General features: G+C 36.0%; 1 protein-coding gene across 1 annotated transcript in view; it reads left to right on the forward strand.

Moving 5' to 3' along the window:
* The window catches only part of pdlim4 (PDZ and LIM domain 4), a 41,418-nt gene extending 21,237 nt beyond the window's left edge, over nucleotides 1–20,181 (forward strand). The window contains exons 3-6 of the mRNA XM_016522272.1: nucleotides 3,362–3,443; nucleotides 13,336–13,535; nucleotides 14,583–14,746; nucleotides 20,024–20,181. Coding sequence (XP_016377758.1) covers nucleotides 3,362–3,443; nucleotides 13,336–13,535; nucleotides 14,583–14,746; nucleotides 20,024–20,181 — 604 coding nt within the window. The remainder of the gene's footprint in view (nucleotides 1–3,361; nucleotides 3,444–13,335; nucleotides 13,536–14,582; nucleotides 14,747–20,023) is intronic.
* The last annotated feature ends 510 nt before the right edge of the window (nucleotides 20,182–20,691 follow it).

The following is a 20,691-nucleotide window of genomic DNA, read 5'->3' on the forward strand; positions in this document are numbered from 1 at the left end:
AGCACTCCAGGTGATTTATGAACATGAAATTAGCCAGCCATGGCTTCCTGTTTCACAGGAATATAAATAGGAGGGAAAACAAAGGCCAAATTCCAAATTAATCACCCATCACAATGAGAAAAACCAAAGAATATATTTCTGATGTGCAGCAAATTAGCTTCACAAATTAGAAAGTGGCTTTAAGAATAGACCTAGATCAGTGAAAATTCCCATTTCCACCATCAGGGCAATAATTAAGAAGTTCCAATCAACAGAAAATGTTATGAATCTGCCTGGAAGAGGACGTGTTTCTATATCGTCCTAATGCACGGTGAGGAGGAGAGTTTGAGTGGCTAAAGACTCTCCAAGGACCACAGCTGGAGAATTGCAGAAAATAGTTGAGTCTCAGGGTCAGAAAACCTTAAAAAATATTATCAAACAGCACCTACACCACATGTTGTTTGGGAGGGCTTCAAGAAAAAAAATCAAGAAAGGAAAATGCTTCCACCAAAAAACAATCTCCAGCATATTCAGTTGCCAGACACGACTGGAACTTCAAATGGGACTGGCTTCTATGGTCAGATGTAACTAAAAAATTAGGCACACAGGGATAAAAAGTACCCCATGTGTACAATGAAATATGCTGCTGTATTTTTAATGTTGTGGGCCTATATTTCTGCTGGAGGTCCTGGACATCTTGTTTAGACACATGGCATCATTGATTCTATCAAATACCAACAGATAAAAAATCAAAAAGTGACTGACTCTGTTAGAAATCTTATAATGGACCATGTTTGGATCTTCCAACCGTACAATAATCCAAACACAAACCTCAAAAACAACACAAAAATGGTGTCACTGAGCACAAAACCAAGCTTCTGCTATGGCCATTCCAGTCATCTGACCTGAACCCTATAGAAAATGAGTGGGGTGAAAATATCTAACCTTTCATTGAACTAAAACAATTGAAAATGGGGGGAAATCTCATTATGAAATAATTGTTTTTGGACACAATTATTGGTACCCCTAGAAATTCTTATGAGTAAAATATCTGTGAAGTATATTCCCATTCATATTTACAATTTTGAGCATACCAGGGTGATTATGAACATGAAATTATCCAGCCATGGCTTCCTGTTTCATAGGAATATAAATAGGAGGGAAAACAAAGGCCAAATTCCCTTAATCATCCATCACAATGAGAAAAACCAAAGAATATATTTCTGATGTGCAGCAAAAGATAATTGAGCTTCACAAATTAGAAAGTGACTTTAAGAAAAGAGCTAGACTTCCCATTTCCACCATCAGGGCAATAATTAAGAATTTCCAATCAACAGAAAATGTTACAAATCTGCCTGGAAGAGGACGTGTGTCTATATCGTCCTAATGCATGGTGAGGAGGAGAGTTTGAGTGGCTAAAGGCTCTAAGGACCACAGCTGGAGAATTGCAGAAAATAGTTGAGTCTCAGGGTCAGAAAACCTTTAAAAAAAAAAATCACACCTACACCGCATGTTGTTTGGGAGGGTTTCAAGAAAAAAAATCAAGAAAAGAAAATGCTCTCATCCAGAAGCAATCCCCAGCATATTCTGTTGTCAGACACGACTGGGACTGGGACTGGCTTCTATGGTCAGATGTAACTAAAAAAATTAGCTTTTTAGCAGCAAACCCTCAAGATGGGTTTGGTGAATACAGGGACAAAAAGTACCTCATGTGTACAATGAAATATACTGCTGTATTTTTAATGTTGTGGGCCTATATTTCTGCTGGAGGTCCTGGACATCTTGTTTAGATACATGGCATCTTTGATTCTATCAAATACCAACAGATAAAAAATCAAAAAGTGACTGACTTTGTTAGAAATCTTATAATGGGCCATGTTTGGATCTTCCAACCGTACAATAATCCAAAAACAAACCTTAAAAACAACACAAAAATGGGTCACTGGGCACAAAACCAAGCTTCTGCTATGGCCATTCCAGTTCCCTGACCTGAACCCTATAGAAAATGAGTGTGGTGAACTGAAGAGGAGAAGCTGGGAATCTGAAGGATCTGGGGTGATTCTAGATGAAGGAATGGTCTCTGATCTCTTGTCAGGTGCTCTCTAACCTCATCAGGCATTATAGGAGAAAACTCCTATACTATTTTGGCAAATGGAGGTTTCAAAAAGTATTGAATAAAAGGGTACCATTAATTGTGTCCAATGTGTATTAGAGAAAAACATTTATTTCATAATGATATTTCCCCCCATTTTAAATTCTTATTCTCCAATGAAAGGTTAGATTTTTGTGAATTTTTAAAATAAAAGATCAAAAGGATTAACAATGCAGATTTATTTTCATAGCCTTCTTTGATCATATTTACCAAGGGTACCACCAATTCTGACCACGTGTGTAATCATCACAACTAAATGATCTGCATCAGCGTAAACTCATTTTTAAAAAGGCTCACACCTCTGACTGCATTTCAATTCAATTCCATTTTAATTTGTAAAGTTGTGACATTACTTGGCAACCCAAAATTCTCATTAAATCTCATTTCGGAGGTCCTCCGGAGGTCGTATTTGTTGGCCGCATACGTCATCGAGGCGGTCTCATTTAAGAAAAGTAACCGTTAGATTGCAAAGTAAGAAAACAATAACAGTATTTTACACCTCACGAGGAGTAATAGTCGATTTTAATATGGTTACCTTTCTTAAATGATGTATACAGCCTACAAATGCGACCTCCGAAGAATGCAGCCTCTGCAGCTTTTGTCTTGATTTTTCCTGCTCTGTTTACACCACGGGAAAATAATATAAAGCTTTCCTGCCCAATATATCTTTCCTGTTATATAGAGTGGTGGTACTGTCATACCTCCAAGCCCTAAATACTCCAACTACAGTAAAACCATTTAAAAGTGTCTTTATTCGAGTGGGTATCATATGGAAAACATCCTTTAATCAGTCACATCCAGATGACCCTAAGTCCCTTTGACATTCATTTCTAAGTCATTGCCTCACCCTGCCACATCCAAGCCAACTCAGAAGGGGGTGCATTCATGCTCCAGTGATGAAGTTTCCATTATGGGAGGGAGGGAGGGACCACAGAGGTCTCTTTGTTGCTCAGATCTGCATATGGCTGTGTGCATGTAGGTGTAAGTGGAAAGGGGGCAGAGGAAAACCGCCGTCTTTGTTCGTCCATTTGGTCAAAAGATGCTCAATATCTCTTTTAGTTTTACCATTTAACGTGACCATTATGCTGTTTGAGATTTTCATGACAAGCAAACACATTGATCACTGATATCAGTCAATAATGTTATCAGTTGTAGATAAACCAGCAGACTGTTTTCACTCATGTATGCAGCTATATGGCTTCACTCACCTCACTGCTTTTGTTTTTTTAGATCTGGAAAGGTTTGGACTCCAGCTGGAATAGAAGAAAACAAGACAAGTCCATTCACCGGCACACTGGAGTCTGAGTCACAGGTATAAAGGCTGTTGGCATAGATATAATGTATAATGGGGTGCTTTTAAACCCTCACAGCTTAAATTACGTTTTAATTCAAGGCATTTAGCAGATGCTTCTGTGGAGCAGCATAATTCTTTTGGCTTCACATGTGAGCATGTTGTGATCAACAGATGTTTCTTTGAAGAGCAGCAGCTGTCTTGACCATTCACAGGAATATAAACAACTATACAATGCTGAAATGTGACCCTGGACCACAAAACCAGTCATAAGGGTCAATTTTTTTAAAATTGAGATTTATACACCATCTCAAAGCTGAATAAATAAGCTTTCCATTGATGTAAGGTTTGTTAGGATAGGACAATATTTGGCTGAGATACAACTATTTGAAAATCTGGAAACTGAGGGTGCAAAAAAATCAAAATATTGAGAAATTGGTCTTTAAAGTTGTCCAAATGAAGTTCTTAGCAATGCATATTACTAATCAAAAGTTAAGTTTTGATATATTTACAGTAGGAAATTTACAAAATATCTTCATGGAACATGATCTTTACTTAATGTCCTAATGATTTTTGGCATAAAAGAAAAATCTATAATTTTGATCCATACAATGTATTTTTGGCTATTGCTACAAATATACCCCAGCGACTTAAGACTGGTTTTGTGCCCCAGGGTCACAAATGAGTCTTTAAATCCTAAAATAAATAAATAAATAACATTACAAAAGCCACCTTCGAAATTTGAGGACCAGTTGAAGTCAAATATATTTATGTTTTGCTGTCTGATCTGTTTTGTATGGACCTTGTTTCTGACACAGGATAAAAAAGATCCTGTGTCTTTTTTAGAAAAAAAGAATTTTCTCACAATTCTGATTTTATTAAAATTTTAATTCTGTCTCTTTTTTTTCTAAATAGAATTGTGAGTTATAAACTCACGATTGCGAGAAAAAAAATTGTGAGATAAAAAGTCGCAAATACCTTTTTCATTTTGAATTAGTGGTAGAAACTAAAAACAGAATTGCAAGATGTAAAGTCAGAATTGCAAGAAAAAAATAATTCTGAGTTTATATCTTGCAATTCTGATTTTATATTCATATTTTTCCTCCGAATTCTTATTTGCGAGGGAAAAAAGTCTGAATTGTTAGATAAAAAGTCACAATTACTTTGATCATTTTTATGCTATGACGGAAACTTGCTTCTATAGTATTGAAAAGGAAAGTAGCAACAGTTTCTTTATGGAAACTAACTAATAATGTGACACATGGTACCTTCATGTATGGTATAAGTCAATGAAGTGAACACATTTTTTTAGTTTGACAACCAAAATGTGAGTGATAGTTTACCAGGTCAGATGCATTTACAAGGAAGGTGCATCTATTGAAATGAATGCATGCTTATTTGGCTCTTTAGAAATGGTCAAATATATTAAAAACTTATATATATCACTGTGATCTGCTTTGAAACAATATATGTTGTGAAACATTCTAGTCAAATTGATTTTTCCCTATACAGTTTTTGTTTTATCCAGCTGTATTTAGTTAGTGCAACTAATAACATCCAAGTGAAAGATATAACACCAACATGTCAGAAAAAAAAAAAAATTAATCACTGAGTTGGAAAAAGGATCACCCCCTTTGTGTCAGTATTTTGTTGAACCAGCTTTTGCCCACTCTTCTTTGCAGAACTGCTCGAGTTCAGTTAATTTGATGGTGAACGTTTGTGGACTGCAGTCTTCAAGTTCATTCCACAGATTTTCAGTGGGGTTTAAGTCTGGGCTCTGACGAGACCATGCAAGGACATTCACCTTTTTCCTCTTTCAACCACTGTGTGCTCAGTTCTGCTGTGTGCTTTGGGTCATTGTCATGTTGGAAGGTAAACCTTCTTCCCTATTCACAACTTTCTGGCGGAGGGCAGCAGATTTTCCTCAAGATTTTGACGGTATTTTGCCCCATCCATTTTTCCTTCTATCCTGACAAGTGCTCCAGTCCCTGCTGCAGAGAAACACCCCATAACAGGATATTACCACTTCCATGCTTTACTGGAAGAATGCTATTATTTGGATGGTGAGATGTACTGGATTTCCGCCAGACATATAATTTGGTGTTGAGGCCAAAGAATTCAATTTTAGTCTCATCTGCATCAGAATCTTCAAGGTGCATTTTGGCAAAGCTCAGTCGTGACTGCATGTGGCCTTTCTTAAAATGAGCACAGCTGATCACAGCTGAAAGTCAAATGGCTTTGTGTACCATTGAGAAGGTGATGAGATACACCTGATTGAGTTTACAAGTCATTTTTAGGAGGGGGTGATCCTTTTTCCAACTCGTGGTTTTTTTTTTTGTTGTTTTTTTTTCTGACATGTTGGTGTTATATCTTTCACTTGGATGTTATAAACTGCACTGAGTAAATATAGCTGGATAAAACAAAAACTGTGTCCATCTTCATTTCAGGCTGCAAAGCAACAAAATGTCATTATTTTAAAGAGGGTGGTGACTCTTTTCTATACCCACTGTATCACAGTACAGTCTAAAGGTGCTAAATGGGGATGTGCTGTTTGGTTGATATTCTGGAAAGCAAAGAGGACTTTTTGCTGGAATTTAAAGAGATAGTTGACCCAAAAATGAAAATTCTGTCATCTGTAACCAATCAGTTGCTGGTAGCCATTGACTCCAAAGTATTTTTTTTCCATAATATGGAAGTCAATGGCTACTAGCAACTGATTGCTTACCAACATTCTTAAAAATATCTTCTTTTGCGTTCAACAGAACAAAGAAACTCATACAGGTTTGGAACAACACAAATTAAATTTTACTATCCTACAATATTGCTTTTAAATTCATCCAACCTAACATGCATTCTCAACATGATGCTAAAGCTTTCTTTCTATTCAGTCATGTCATGAAAAATAGTGAATTTCAGATATTTTGTGGTACATGAGACAGATGGTCTGAAATGGTTTTTGGCCCTGACATTGGAATCGGTTGGGCATTGCACAAATCTTCAGTAAAATCCCATTCACATTTGGTGGCTGTATGTCATAACGTCTATAAAGTGTGTTTTCCAGAGCAGATGTGTGCCTCATGCTGACATGTAAGTCACTGTGGCTTCTGCCATGGCCACTGGAAAGTATGAATGTTGAAAGTCTGTAAGAATAGTGATAGAACAAGTCACGTCATTTCCAATGGAAGTAGACACAGCCAAGCATGTGGTAGAGCCAAATAATTTTTCAGAGGCTGTATTTTAACCCAGACTGTGTAGGTCAGAGCATAACTGAGGTATCGTTTCATTGCTCGGAATTCTTGTTACCTCAGAGTTGTAATATGAGACGGAATTTATTTTATGAATGGAACAAAATTGCCCATTGCCTGTGATCCGCCAGGCTTTTAAGGCCCTCTTATATAGCCCTAATTTTTTTTTTTTTTTAATAAATACATTATTATTATTTCTCAAAATTCAGTTTAATTCTTGGTGTTCCCCGTTTTTATTTGTACTTTTCCAGTTACGTGACTAATCATTATCAAACCATTATTGATTATACTTAGAATCCGTTTGGAATAATTTAGATTTTTTAATGTTTAAATGAAGTCTCTTCTGCTCATCAAGCATGCATTTATTTGATCAAAAATACAGTAAAAACAAAAATATATCATTACAGTTTGATGATCCTTCAGTAATGATTCTAATACTGCATGTTGATTTGGTGCTCAATTATTATCAGTTATCATTGGTGCTCAATTATTAATAATGGTTCTTATTAGTATCTATGATGGAAACAATTTTTGCTTTTTCAGGATTTTTTATGAATATAAATTTCAAAAGAACAGCATTAAAACAGATATCTTTTTGTAACATTATAAACATTTACTGACACTTTTGATTAATTTAATGCATCCTTGCTGAATAAAAGTATTAAGTTCTTTCTTCTTCTTCTTTTTTTAAAACCTACTTACCCTAAATCTTTGAATGGTAAAAATGTATCACAGTTTCCACAAAAGTATTATGCAGCAACAACTGTTTTCAACATTGAAAATAATAGGAAATGTGATATGCAAATCAGCATACTAGAATGATTTCTGAAGAATCTTGCACCACATGAATAAATAATAGTCACTTTTTTTTTGTATTTTATCTCAAATATCTTGCAATGTATGGTGCATTTTGTGTACTGTAACCTATTTTGCTTAATTAAATCTTAAGTCTTAAATTGCATATTTTTTTATGTATATTTAGTAGTTTGCTCTGTATTATTTGATGGTGAGCTGGTGATGTTATGTTATGGGGCTGATGCTGGGAGTGTTTTTTTTTTTTTTTAGTCTTGTCAAAAGCAGTAATATGGTTTCCATCAGGTCCTCCCTTTAACTTCTATATCTCCCTTGCAGTGTTCAAGTCGATATCAACCTCCATAAATCAGGGGTAATTTCCCCACAGCAAGCCTTAATTAATAAAAGTAGGTTTGGGGTCCGTTAAGATTTATTCAGTTCATTTCTAGCAGTCTGCTGCAGTAGCAGGGCTCTTTGGATGGTTCTGAATGTTCTGGCTCTGTGGGCCGTCACCCAGAACCAAAGGGCATGCTGGGATAGCATTGTAACACAGGTCAGTGAAACCTGATGATGGTCAGGATTTATTAGCAGACACAAACACTCTTCATAAATATTTTCCTGGTCTTTCTGTTTTTCTGGAGGGCCCTCACTGATGATTATGAGGAAACTAGCTTTACCCTGCAAAGTTTACTTTAGGAAAGTCATTGCTGTCTGTTTGAATCTTACAAAACATGTCCAGGTTGTATTTCGTTCAAAAAGAAAAACAAGAAATTAAATTTTGCATTTTTTACTGTATCGCCCTGATGAGGATACTGTACCTCATCTTTTGAGTCATCATTATTCTCTGGAAATTCTCATTAAGTAGTAATTGCATTAATAAATAAAATGCAGTACGACAAATACTGTTGATGATTAGTAACACTTTACAATAAGATTTCATTTGTTATCATTAGTTAACTGCATCCTGTTACCTAATGCATTATTAAAAGCTAAAGTTGTACGTTTATTTTTATTAACAGAAATAAGCAAGATGAATGAATAGTGTAACAAATGTAATTCTTTAACTGTAATGCTCTAATGCATTAACTAATCTTAACTAATGGGACCTTATTGTAAAGTGTTACCAAATACTTATATATATTAATAATAATAATTTATCTTTTTTTTTTTTGCATAACAGTAATTTAAATTGCACTAAAGTAAAAGTAAATAGCATAAATACAAAATTTAAAAATAAATAAACAAAATATAAATTATTATTTCTTTAATAATACATATTTTTTTATTTAAATTTAAATTTAAAATGTGGAGAGTTAAAAGGAGAGTTTGTTTCAATGGCTGCTATTTCAGTGTTCCTCTACATTTACTGTACTGCAGAATAGGTTACATAAATCAATTTAATGAGACAAAAGCCTTATCCAGATTTATTAAATAACAAAAATGTAAGCTTATATAGTGACAATTTATGGTTAAAAAGGTACAGCGGTACAATTGAATGGTTTTCAGTGTTAGACTACAAAACTGGCTCTTTTATAAGCTATACACCAGATGTGTAGACTAGTAAATCTACCATTTTTATTGCAGTTACACCCTTTTGTGGCAGACGTTTGAAGTAAAGAAGCATGCATCATAACACAGGTCTTCAACGGCTATTTTTTAGCAACAAGAAGATTTCTGCCAATGTTTTCTCTATAGAAATGCCTCTGGATGTTGCGTCCTCAACAGGGCTGTAAACATTATCTATAGCAGGACTAGCAGTCTATTTGTTGGTCTAGTTCAATTTAGAGGTTTTCAGTTTTCAGTCTCTATGTTTCCTTCCCAGTAAAAGAACAATCTGTATTGGCCTGCATTGTAATTGTTTTCAAGTATTAACATTTTTATATACTTTAGATGACCTTAATGTTTCTGTTCAGTGTTAATCAGCTAGTTGCGGAATCATTGCTCAAATACTGTAAAACAAACAATGTTTGTAATTATAAAATAACAAATGTTTATATAATGATAAATGATCTGCTGTTCAGGTCTAACCAATCTTGCTCGTTTCAAGACCAGAGTCTGTAAATTTGTGACATCTGATGTCAATTGAACTGCTTTGTGAAGTTTGATTTTTGGGAGGTTTTGTATCCATATTGCCTCCAAGCTTTTCCAAGATTTTTAAAGGTTCCATGTACAGTATATGATGAAATAAATTAAATATATTTACAATATATTTTTGTTTTATATTTTAAAATGTGTGTGTTTATATATATATATATATATATATTAGGGGTGTAACGGTACACGTATTCGTACCGAACCGTTTCGGTACGCGTCTTTCGGTTCGGTACGCATGTGTACCGCACGAATACAGTTTTTTTTTTTTTTTCTTCTCAGGAAATTCAAATAATAAATGCCGTTTTGACCGTCTTTTATGTGGCATGACAGATCGCTGTATAAACGCCTTAGAGAGCCGCTTCTGGGACGGTTCAGAAACGTGCTGGTATAATCCCAACACAAGCACTGACTAGAGCGGCCGCGATCAGCTCCGGTTCCCGTGTCTGAGCCGTGACGCCCCGCAGATTTGTGCAGAGCGGAGCGCGAGTGAACGCGATCATTCCTTCCTTTGTACTACTAGTTTTAACGCGAATAAACATGACTGAACATCTCATGCCTCATATAATTGCTCAATCAGTGTTTCAACCGCGGAAAAACATCAACAATACAGCGTGGAAATAAAATGTCACGTAGCATTTAATTTACCTCAGCAAGTCATCAGTGTCCACAGCTCGTTAGTTCACTAGAGAAATGAAGTCTAGAGAGGAGCATTTTGCGAAATATTACACCATATACTCATCATATTTTACTAAACCTGTTAGTCTTAATTACTTAATGTACAGTATGTTTAAATTAATCTGTTATGAAACATGCTATGACAGCCATTGTGTAATTGAATATATTTTAACAAATAGCTTAGAAATGTTATTATTTATAAGTTAATTTAAAAACTGCACTATGTGCAATTTACATGTTTGCATACAATTTTTTTTATTTTATTTTTTTTAAGTTGAGTGTTGATCATCTATTTAAAAATAAATAGCAATTAAATTTAAGTTTGGGTTAAGTTGTTAGGCCTAATTGTAACCTTATAATGTAAAAGGGCTCCCTATAGTTTTAAGCATAAGCTGAGGTAGATTTTTATCACTAAGAACATTTAAACTATAACTGAATGTATTTAAAGAAAGAGCAACTTGTTCAGTAAACCATAAAAAAAAAAAAAAGTTTAGTTTTCCCCCCTGCTGTACCGAAATCATACCGAACCGTGACGTTAAAACCGAGGTACGTACCGAACTGTCATATTTGTGTACCGTTACACCCCTAATATATATATATATATATATATATATGTTTCTGTATGCTCTGAATATTTATTTGAAGGTATAAAACTTAAGCAAAGATCAGAATTGTCAAATGCAAAAATAACTTTCATTCAGTGAAAGCATCAGAACCTTTAAATGTTGCAGCTGTACAGTGTTTCTCCTCTTGGAAATTGTCATATTTTCATTAGAGCAAGTTTTCTGACACCAGTTTTTTACAGTCTTCTAAGATAAAGGAGCTTGATGTACTATGACAGCATATTGTAACTCAGTTATTTCTCCTCAATACAAAAAAAGAGCAAGACAAATTTCCACTTTGTGGACATTAAAAAAACTAACTACCATTTTTTGAGATGACCTGCAAGAACTTCTGCATCTTTCTGATGTCAGCTGGATGAAAAATTAGCATTAGCAAGTTTATTTTTATCCCTGATAATTTCAGTCTGATCTTTACGTTCAAGCGCCACATAGATTGTTTTGTAAACCTGCCATGCATTTTTGCACAGAAGCTGGATGGCGATGTTGGAACTAAAACTAAAATCTTATTTCATATTCAGTGAGGACAAAGATACAGTGGCAAAAAATTCTGTTTTTAACCTTATAAGTGGCCCTCAAGGGAACGAATAACATGATAAAATGCATATGAACCTACTAAATCGTTCATATTACTGCATAGAAATAGTCTCACACATTGTTTAAAATGAGCGACTGAGAACAGCTGGCTTCTGTCCACTCAAAATGAGAAATGCAATCTTCATACTGACTTGTTGCCCTTGGAACATTTTGTACCGTAATACAGAGGGATGTGAGATGTTTTTCATTGCCAACAGAAAACAGAACCTCTTTCTGAAAGAGATGAAAATGTGGTTTGCAGACTAATCTTTCTGCCCCCTGCTGTGGAGCTGAAAGACGGAATACTGCTTAGATGCCACAGCTTGACTCTTGGGATTGTTTATTTACCAAATAAAAAATAGAATCTAGAAGATAGAATTCTGTCATTATTTATTCACCTTTGTCTCGTTCCAAACGCAAATACACTTATTTTTTGTAAAACACAGTAGGATAAGCCATGCATTTTGGAATTGACTCTAAACAGTTGACTCTAAACAATCTATGTATGTACTTTAGGATGGATGTACATGTGCATGGCATATGCACGTCAGGTGCATGTCCTAGAATGTATTACACATATGATAAATACAGAGTTTTGGCATGAAACTTGACAGAAATATACATAGGTATAGGCTAAAGATATACGTGAATGTATTACATTTCTTCCCATTTCTAATAGATAGCATATTTACTTAATATGACAATGTATTTCATATAGGGAAATATAATATATTAGATTAACTGGCCTGGTATTTGCGGCATGCAGAGTTTTGAATTTGGCAGTGATTCATACTGGATAAAGTTTCTTCTTTTCTCAGAATTAGCCTTCAAGTACACTACTTCAGACAAACTCTTTAGCGAAAAAAAAAGCATCTCTACTCCATCTGCGAAGGATAACACAAATATGTTTTCTTAAATGACTGCTGATGTCATAAAATAGCTGCTACAACTTGTACTCAAGCGCTGAGTTGACCAGAGGCAAATGTGTATGATGGGAATTTGTGTGCAACAGTTAATATTTACATATTTGTAAGTAAGCTGTTTATTGGGTGCATGTCAGATCTGTAAACCTGTCAAAGGCTGTTTTACTGTTCCAGTCATGGATCATGCTGGACTCGTACAATCATCATAATTCGGTAGGGATGTAACGATTCACTCAGCTCACAATGTGATACGATTCACAATCCTGGTTTCACAATATGATTTTCTCAATTTTTTTTAACAAATGTCTCTTTATTACTTCTCAGACAAAATGATGCACATTTCTTTGTGAAATTGAAATATCTTTTATGTCAAATAACAAAAATTTTAAAACAAATCCTAAATCAAATAAATAAATAAACAAATAATACAACTAAAAGATATCTGTTCATATAAACATAGGTTTTATGCTCTTTCCTAGCTTGGATTTTTCCTAAAAAAAAATTTTCAATATCAACATGTCCACATTTTCCAGCAGAAAATGGACCTTGTACAGACAAAAAAAAGGTCTGACTTTAGCTTTGTGAAATTATGCTACATAAAACTACACAAAAGCAGGCAAACTGAATGAGACCCAAGCTCACTCTCTGACAGCAGGTGGCGCTTATGGAACAGCAGCGATACAGCATTTCCTAGGTTACAGCTGCGCTTATAAACACTACTTTAATATGCATTATACAGAGACAAGGTGAAGTTTTCTGAAGACAGTCAGTTTACTTAGAGATACAGTACATTCATATAAACCCCCACTCCTAACTGTATCGCGATTAGTTTTACATCTCAACCGACTTCAATCGTCACATATTTTCAACCGGCTCAGGGTACATCATTACATAGGCTACCTAAAATTCAAATGGGATAAGCTTTTAGTAAAAATTGGATAAGTTGCTCTGGAATTTTTTTTTATTAAAATCACTTTTTTTTCCACAGACCTTTCAACCAATCAGCAGTGGCTATAGCCCCACTCCCAAGAGTCCGTCCCCCAAGAGTCCCATCACAGGGGGTGTGCCCTACAATAACGGCAACTCCAGACCTACCTACAACAATCCAGCTGGCCTGTATTCACAAAATAACGGAAATGGTGCCCTACCGAAGCAGATGGCAGGCCTCAACCTGGGCTCCCCCCACAGGTGTGCCATTTTACAGCTATTCACACATGCACAGGAATAAAGTTTTTTTTTTTTTGGAATAACAATTAGACGAGGCACGTAAGGTAAATTAGGTCAGTTCTGATTTCACATTAACTGTACACTGCTAACTTCTAGCCAACACAAACCACACTGCTATTGCAACGGCCAGAAACTGATATTTATGATCCTCACAAGGCTGTGAGAAACAGTGATTTATCAAGGAAGCAATTTTGAGCATCTTTCCCACGTTGGAAATGTGCAGGTCCTGTCTTCGCTCAGAGCACTTCACAACAATAAACACTTCAGACTTAAAGATATTACAGCTCTTCATGCCTATTGTTATGTAAAAACGAGTTCATGCTAGAACTGGATTGTGAGTGAAGAGTCTTCAGGGAACATCTGCTGCACTGATATTTGCAAAACACCCTTGAGTTTTCTGAAGCACTAGAGTATTTGTATGATAGATATGGGTGATCGGGAAGCATTTGGTTGCTTGTAAAACCCGTTGTTTACTCTGAAGATGACAAATCCATTGTTTATGAAATCCTCCTGTACTTAAAGGGGTCATGAAGTGCCCTTTATTTATTATTTTGTACTGTTCTCCGAGGTCCACGTCTAATGTTATCAAGATTTTTACGTCAAAAAACATCATAATCTAGAAGTAATAGGCTATTTTCTGTCCTGTTTTGACCCCCTCATCAGAACGCTCTGTTTGAATAGGTGTGGCTGATTGTAGACTCGGAAGTAAACGGCCACTGCTATGATTGGCTAACAGTTGTGTGTGTTTGACAGCCTACGGAAGCAGTTCCGGGCGGATGACGTATGAGGTCGGCTTTACTATGCAGCTTTACTATGTTCAAACTTTTGACTGGTAGATTTTTAACAAATGTGTTTTGATTGATTTTTAAGCACTTACATTGGCTTCCATTCCTTCAGCTTTTATAATTAACTTGATGCACTGAAAAAGTGTTTAGCTCAGTATGAAAACATATGGCAATAGCAGATGTTTCTGGAAGAGAAAGAGATCTGGATGTGTTTTCCTCTCAGTTTCAGCCCTGAACTGCCAGTGAATTCATCAGGCGACCACAACGGATTCGACACACAGTCAGATGTCTACAGGATGCTTCAGGACTATGAGGAACCTGTGTCAGCTCCCAAACAATCTGGCTCCTTTAAATACCTGCAGGGAATCCTGGAAGCTGAGGATGGGGGTCAGTTTTACTTTTTATTTCTCTCTCAGAATGTATGTTGAAATTGTTAATTGCCAGTAATATGTTAATACCGGTCCTATGATTTTATCAGTTGTACCTTCTTGTAACTTCTATTTTTCTATTTTGACTGTCCACTTTTCACGTAAAAAAAATATTTCCAAATATTCAAACATTAATAAACATAATGAATGTCATACAAGGATTTTGGATCCAAGTTTTGCAGCTTATTTGGAATAAATCCTTTTTTTGGGGGGGGCTGATCATAGTAAACAGAAACCTGTTAAAGGCAGGGTATGTGATTTTTCAAAAACACTTTAGAAAAAAAGACCCAACAAAATTAGATTTTCCAATATTTGCTGCTGTGTCACTCTAAAGTGTGGGCCTTAAATGAAATCATCTGAATGATGAGTTGCTTGCATGCTTGCAATGTTAAGCACTGTATATCTGCTTTTCATTGTAAATAGTCTTTGCAATTTGTCCATCCATATTGAAAGTGAAAATGTTGCCCAACATGGCACAGTAACAGCCAGTTAGAACATTTGGGTCCAGATTTACTGGCAGTTTGCACCGGCGCAATACCTCTTTTGGTGTTAAAAAACTACTGTCAGTTTTTACTAAAACTGATGCGCAGTGATACATTAGCGATGTAAAAGTGTGCACTTTGCAGCTGACCGTATTGCATATGCATTTGTAGGAGTTTCCCTTTGAGACACAACATTTATGGGAGGAGAGGATTTAAATGCATGCAAGGTGATTTGCGGTAGTCAGTTTACTGGTATTTGCACCATTATTCAACACTCCAAAAAAGCATGTCTTTACCCATTTTGTGCCTGTGTTGTTAATAGATTACCTGCACCTGATTACCGGCTGGTTTTGAGTCGCTTGTTTCATGACAAGCTGCAGTTTACAGTCAAGCTACTCTTTTTTTAAAAAGTTTGGTAACAAAAAGTAACTACATTAAATCTGCTTAAGGAGAAATATCTTTTGAAATGTATAACAATCCAATAACATTGTTTATTTTTGCAACCACAGTTTTATTTATCTGATACATAAACACAAAGGGGCAAAATAACAAAACTGTGATACAGTGTTTTATCACAATACATCAGTATTTGCTTGTTACTAAAAATGCTACACTATTTTAAAATTGTCATGCTACTTAAAAATGTATTCAGTAAATGCACTGCATTTTTGGGCCAGATCGCTCTCTAGTCTCTTGCAGGCTAAAAAGCCCCCCAAAATGCTGTGCTTTATGTCATTTAAGCCCAAAAATATGTTTTGTCTAAGCCAAATCCCATAGAGAGACTTCTAGACCGCGCTATACTTACACTTTTGCCATTTCTCGCATGCTGAATTAAAGCCCTGTAGAGCCACAGGGCTCAGAGATCAAGGTGTTTAAGAGTGTAATTAGTGGTATTCGTTGACAGGTTTGGAGTTGTAACCTGTCCCAGCAGTCCTTGGGAATAAGAGTTAATGATCTCACTTTGGCACAGCAGCAGTCGGATGACGGAGGCAGGCACCATTGTATCATGTATCCGTCATTTTTTCTCGGATGTTTCCTCATCCAGCAGCAGGGTGGTTTTCTCCACTGAGCTCATGCTACGCCAGTCCTGGTTCTAAGCTTGGCTGGAAACGGAGAAGATAGGAGGAGGCCTTGGCACCTGTGCTCCATACTTGGCCCCAGCCGTGCCCTGAAGCTAACACACACCCACGATTTTCAGCTACGTCTGCACGGAGAATAGTATCTGACCTGGGACTGAAGTGTGAAGGACATTCATTTCCGGCCATCTCTTGTTCCAGGGACAGCTGCTGAGTGCACATTTTGAGTTGTTTCTCACTTTTCAAAGCAATAGTTCACACAGAAATGAGAATTTTTCAAGAATGTTATCTGAAGAGCGAATTTGTATGTGAATTAATGGAACAGCATAACTGGGGACAGTGTTGGAGAAAGTTACTTTTAAAAGTAATGCATTACAATATTGCGGTACTTCCTAAAAAAGTAACTAATTACATTACTTAGTTACGTTTTATGGAAAGTAATGTATTAGATTACTTTTGCGTATCTTTTGCATTACTTTTTCTCATTTGGCCTGGGTTTGCTTGTTTGTTTTTAATATAAAAAAGTTCTATTTTTGGCAAATGTAAAAGCACTTTCACACCAAAAGTGAAATGAATAAGCTTCAGGCTGAAGGAAATGTAAATTCAAAAAGCTGAAATAAACCTTTCAGTTGTGCTGCCACTCTGGATTGCATAAAAAATAGGACTGACTGGATTGAATAAAGAATTATTTTTGCTTATTAGTGTGGTTGAATTTGATTATTGAACGTCAGCAGCAAAGACACTGGTTAATAAAATGGGATTAAATACATAAAGGATATTTGTGTTTTTTAACGTATTTAATTATTGCAGGTTTGCGTTATATTCTGAGTTTGCATTTCACAGTTTTTATTGATTTTGAGCAATAGTGAATCTGTTTTTGTGCAAGTGAGGTGAATAAATGCATGTTCTCATTTACAACTACAGTATCTTACAACTACATGTATCTCAACTACAGTAGCATCATGTTCACACAGCGCACACAACGCCTCTGCACTCACTCCTGATTTCTCTCATCATGAGGACAGGAGAGCTGTCTGGCAATACTTGGGAAAAGAAAGTAACTGGCATAACTTATTTGAAAAAGTAACTGAGATATTTTCTTGGAAATTAAAAAATAATGCATTACTTTACAAGTTACTTGGAAAAAAATTACTTGTAATGCGTTACCCCCCAAAACTGATGGGAAAAGAAAGTAACTGGCATAACTTATTTGAAAAAGTAACTGAGATATTTTCTTGGAAATTAAAAAATAAATGCATTACTTTACAAGTTACTTGGAAAAAAATTACTTGTAATGCGTTACCCCCCAAAACTGTCATTTAATATACGCAGTGGAGAGACAAAGTTAGTGGAGAGGTTTAGGAGAAAGGAGGAGCAACAGTTAACTTTGGTAGTCCAGTAATCATTTTCTTTGAATGTGTGAGACTTATAAATCATTATCCGCTATAGGTAAAAAACTAGGGGGAAAAAACAGTAAAGTGCAGTAAATGTGTGTGAAAATCGGTGTGTTTATGATTATGATCATGAATTAAAATAATATGAAAACAGATACCATATCAAACAGCATAACAGACTTTTATTTGCTTTTTATTGTGATAGGACAGTATATATAGACAGGAAGCGAAGGGAGTGTGGGGGACGGGATTGGGAAAGGTCCATGAGCTGGGACTCGAACTCGTGACGCCCGAAGCGCAACAGTGCTAAATGTTGGCGCGCTGCCCTTGAAGTGCAGTAAATGTGTGTGAAAATCGGTGTGTTTATGATTATGATCATGAATTAAAATAATATGAAAACGGATACCATATCAAACAGCATAACAGACTTTTATTTGCTTTTTATTGTGATAGGACAGTATATATAGACAGGAAGCGAAGGGAGTGTGGGGGACGGGATTGGGAAAGGTCCATGAGCTGGGACTCGAACTCGTGACGCCCGAAGCGCAACAGTGCTAAATGTTGGCGCGCTGCCCTTGAGGCTATTGGCGCTGGCATAACGGACTATTTTTATACAGATAAAATAGCAGAAAGTGAATGACACCGGAATATTTTTACTGTTCGTTTTATATGAATTACACTGTATTTGTACATTTCAATGAAGATAGTCTCGTTCAAATATCCCCCTTCTCACCCGCATTTTAACATATCGCACAACCTCCACAGCACTGTCATTGAAGAAAGCATAACAGTCAACTTGTGACCTGATAACCAATCGCATTACAGCCTTGACATCATTAAATTGCTCTCAGAGTTGTGCGACAGTCAACCACTGTTTGCGGATACCAAATAAATAAGAAGTGGCATATGGTCAAATCAACCTGTTGCAAAATTGTCCATGTCCAATTGTCCATTTTCATATAAAACAGCTATTTTTTTCGGTGTAAACTCAAAACTAGATTGTTTAATGGAAAACATGTTGAAGATTATCCGAGAGACTGTTGATCCATTAAGCTGTTAAAACCACTGACATCCATTCAAAACAACTGTCAAAATACCCATGACTACTTAGTCAAATTGCAGCCGAACTGCCCATAAGATCCGCACATAGGTGTTGATTGACATGCCTGCCATAGCATGATGTTTGCATTTGCTTTGTTGTTTGTATCATCAGTTGAGTGTTTAGTTATTTTTTTAAATTAGGACAGTGTTTTATTGGATTGATTATGAAAATGAAATATTAAACACTGTTCATATTTCCTTCAATTGTATGCTGCCCCATAATGAGGAAATTAAATTGAATTTGAGTGTTTGAATTATCACTTGAATTTTGTTCAAAAATGTGAAAAATTTGAATTCATACCATCTGCGACTTCTTTAAGGGGTCCTATTATGCTTTTTCACTTTTTCAACCTTAGTGTGTAATGTTGCTGTTTGAGAATAAATAAAGATCTGCAAGGTTACAAAGTCCACTCAAAACAGAAGACACTTTCCAAGAACTACAACAAACGGCTTTTTCCATTCTCAGATCCTATGAATAGTTGATTACTTACTGTATATGAATATATAAGCAGGGATGCACATACGTTTTTCAGTCTGGTTCTCATGAGAGCACCTGGAGGTTTGGTTTGGTGTGACGCATTAAATATAACTATAAAAAATAAAATAATTATTAATAGAAGTAATAGTATTATTGCCCTTTTTCATAAAATAATAAACAAAACAATAAATACAGTCTGATATTACTATTATATTTTAAAATAAAAAGCGAGTATTGAATAAAAATACAGTTATTTTACAGCAGGCTACACTTTAAAAATACAATGCTAATATTTACATGTTCTTTTCTTTTTAATGAAGTTTCATCATTTTCAAACTTAAAATCAGCAAGCTTTTATTTTGGCAGGTTGCTGGCAAGTAAGTATGGTTTCAGCGCTGCCGAGTGAAGCGCGTTAATGAATGAAGTGTCGCTGACTGGTTTTGCGATTTGCTCTGAAACCGTGAGCACATGAAGTAGCCTACATTTATGCTTTGATTTCAAATGGAAATTTTATACAGTATTACAGTCAGTCAATCTTAACGGTGATTGTGCATTAACAGCTGTCAAACATGTCGGTATGCAAATGAGCGGTCTGAACTTATTTACCCAGCACATTTTTTATTTTGGTCAGGCATGTGCAGCCACTTATGTGCATCCCTGCATATAATATTCTGTGCCCTTGACTCGAGTTTATTTTCCTTTCAGGTATCTCACCCGTGGACAGACATGGTGTCAGAGGCTTGCGTTCCCCTGTCAAATCCCCCGTGCCAAAGCTGGGCAGCCCCATAACAGCTCCTCTGGCGCCAATCCCCGGCTTACAGAAGCTGCCGCAGTGCACACGCTGCGCAAACAGCATTGTGTAAGTGTGATGTTGTGCTTCTTATCAGTTTGTTTAAATATATAGTAATATTTGCAGAGAAAAGCCCACAAATGAACATTAAAAAAGACGATTGATAGTACTGACATAACAAGTGACTATGGAAGCCAAAATGTGTTTGTTTCCATATCTTTGAACACAGAGGCGGACTTAGCCATTAGGCAAAGGTCGGCGACTGCCTTGGGCCCCCAAAAGCCAAGGGCCCCCTATAATGCTTTTCATATACGAGATGCGCTTTAAGCGCGGACACGCGAGTGGTTGCTGTTCACGGTGTTTATTACCACGACAACCGTCTGCGTGTCCAAGTTGAATGTGCTTCTTGTGTATCCTGCTTGTAGCAAATGAAAATATCATGCATCTTGTGCTGTAATTAAATATTGAGCAACAGTGCGTATTACATGTCTATTGTTTTAAATGCCGCTTTCTCATTTATGAGAAGGCCCCAAGTAGGCTAGAGGACGCATACGCAGTTACTTTTTTGGTTGAAATTATCCTT

This window comes from Sinocyclocheilus rhinocerous, unplaced genomic scaffold (assembly GCF_001515625.1).
Source record: "Sinocyclocheilus rhinocerous isolate Xijiao unplaced genomic scaffold, SAMN03320098_v1.1 scaffold1967, whole genome shotgun sequence".
NCBI classification, from domain to species: Eukaryota; Metazoa; Chordata; class Actinopteri; order Cypriniformes; family Cyprinidae; genus Sinocyclocheilus; species Sinocyclocheilus rhinocerous.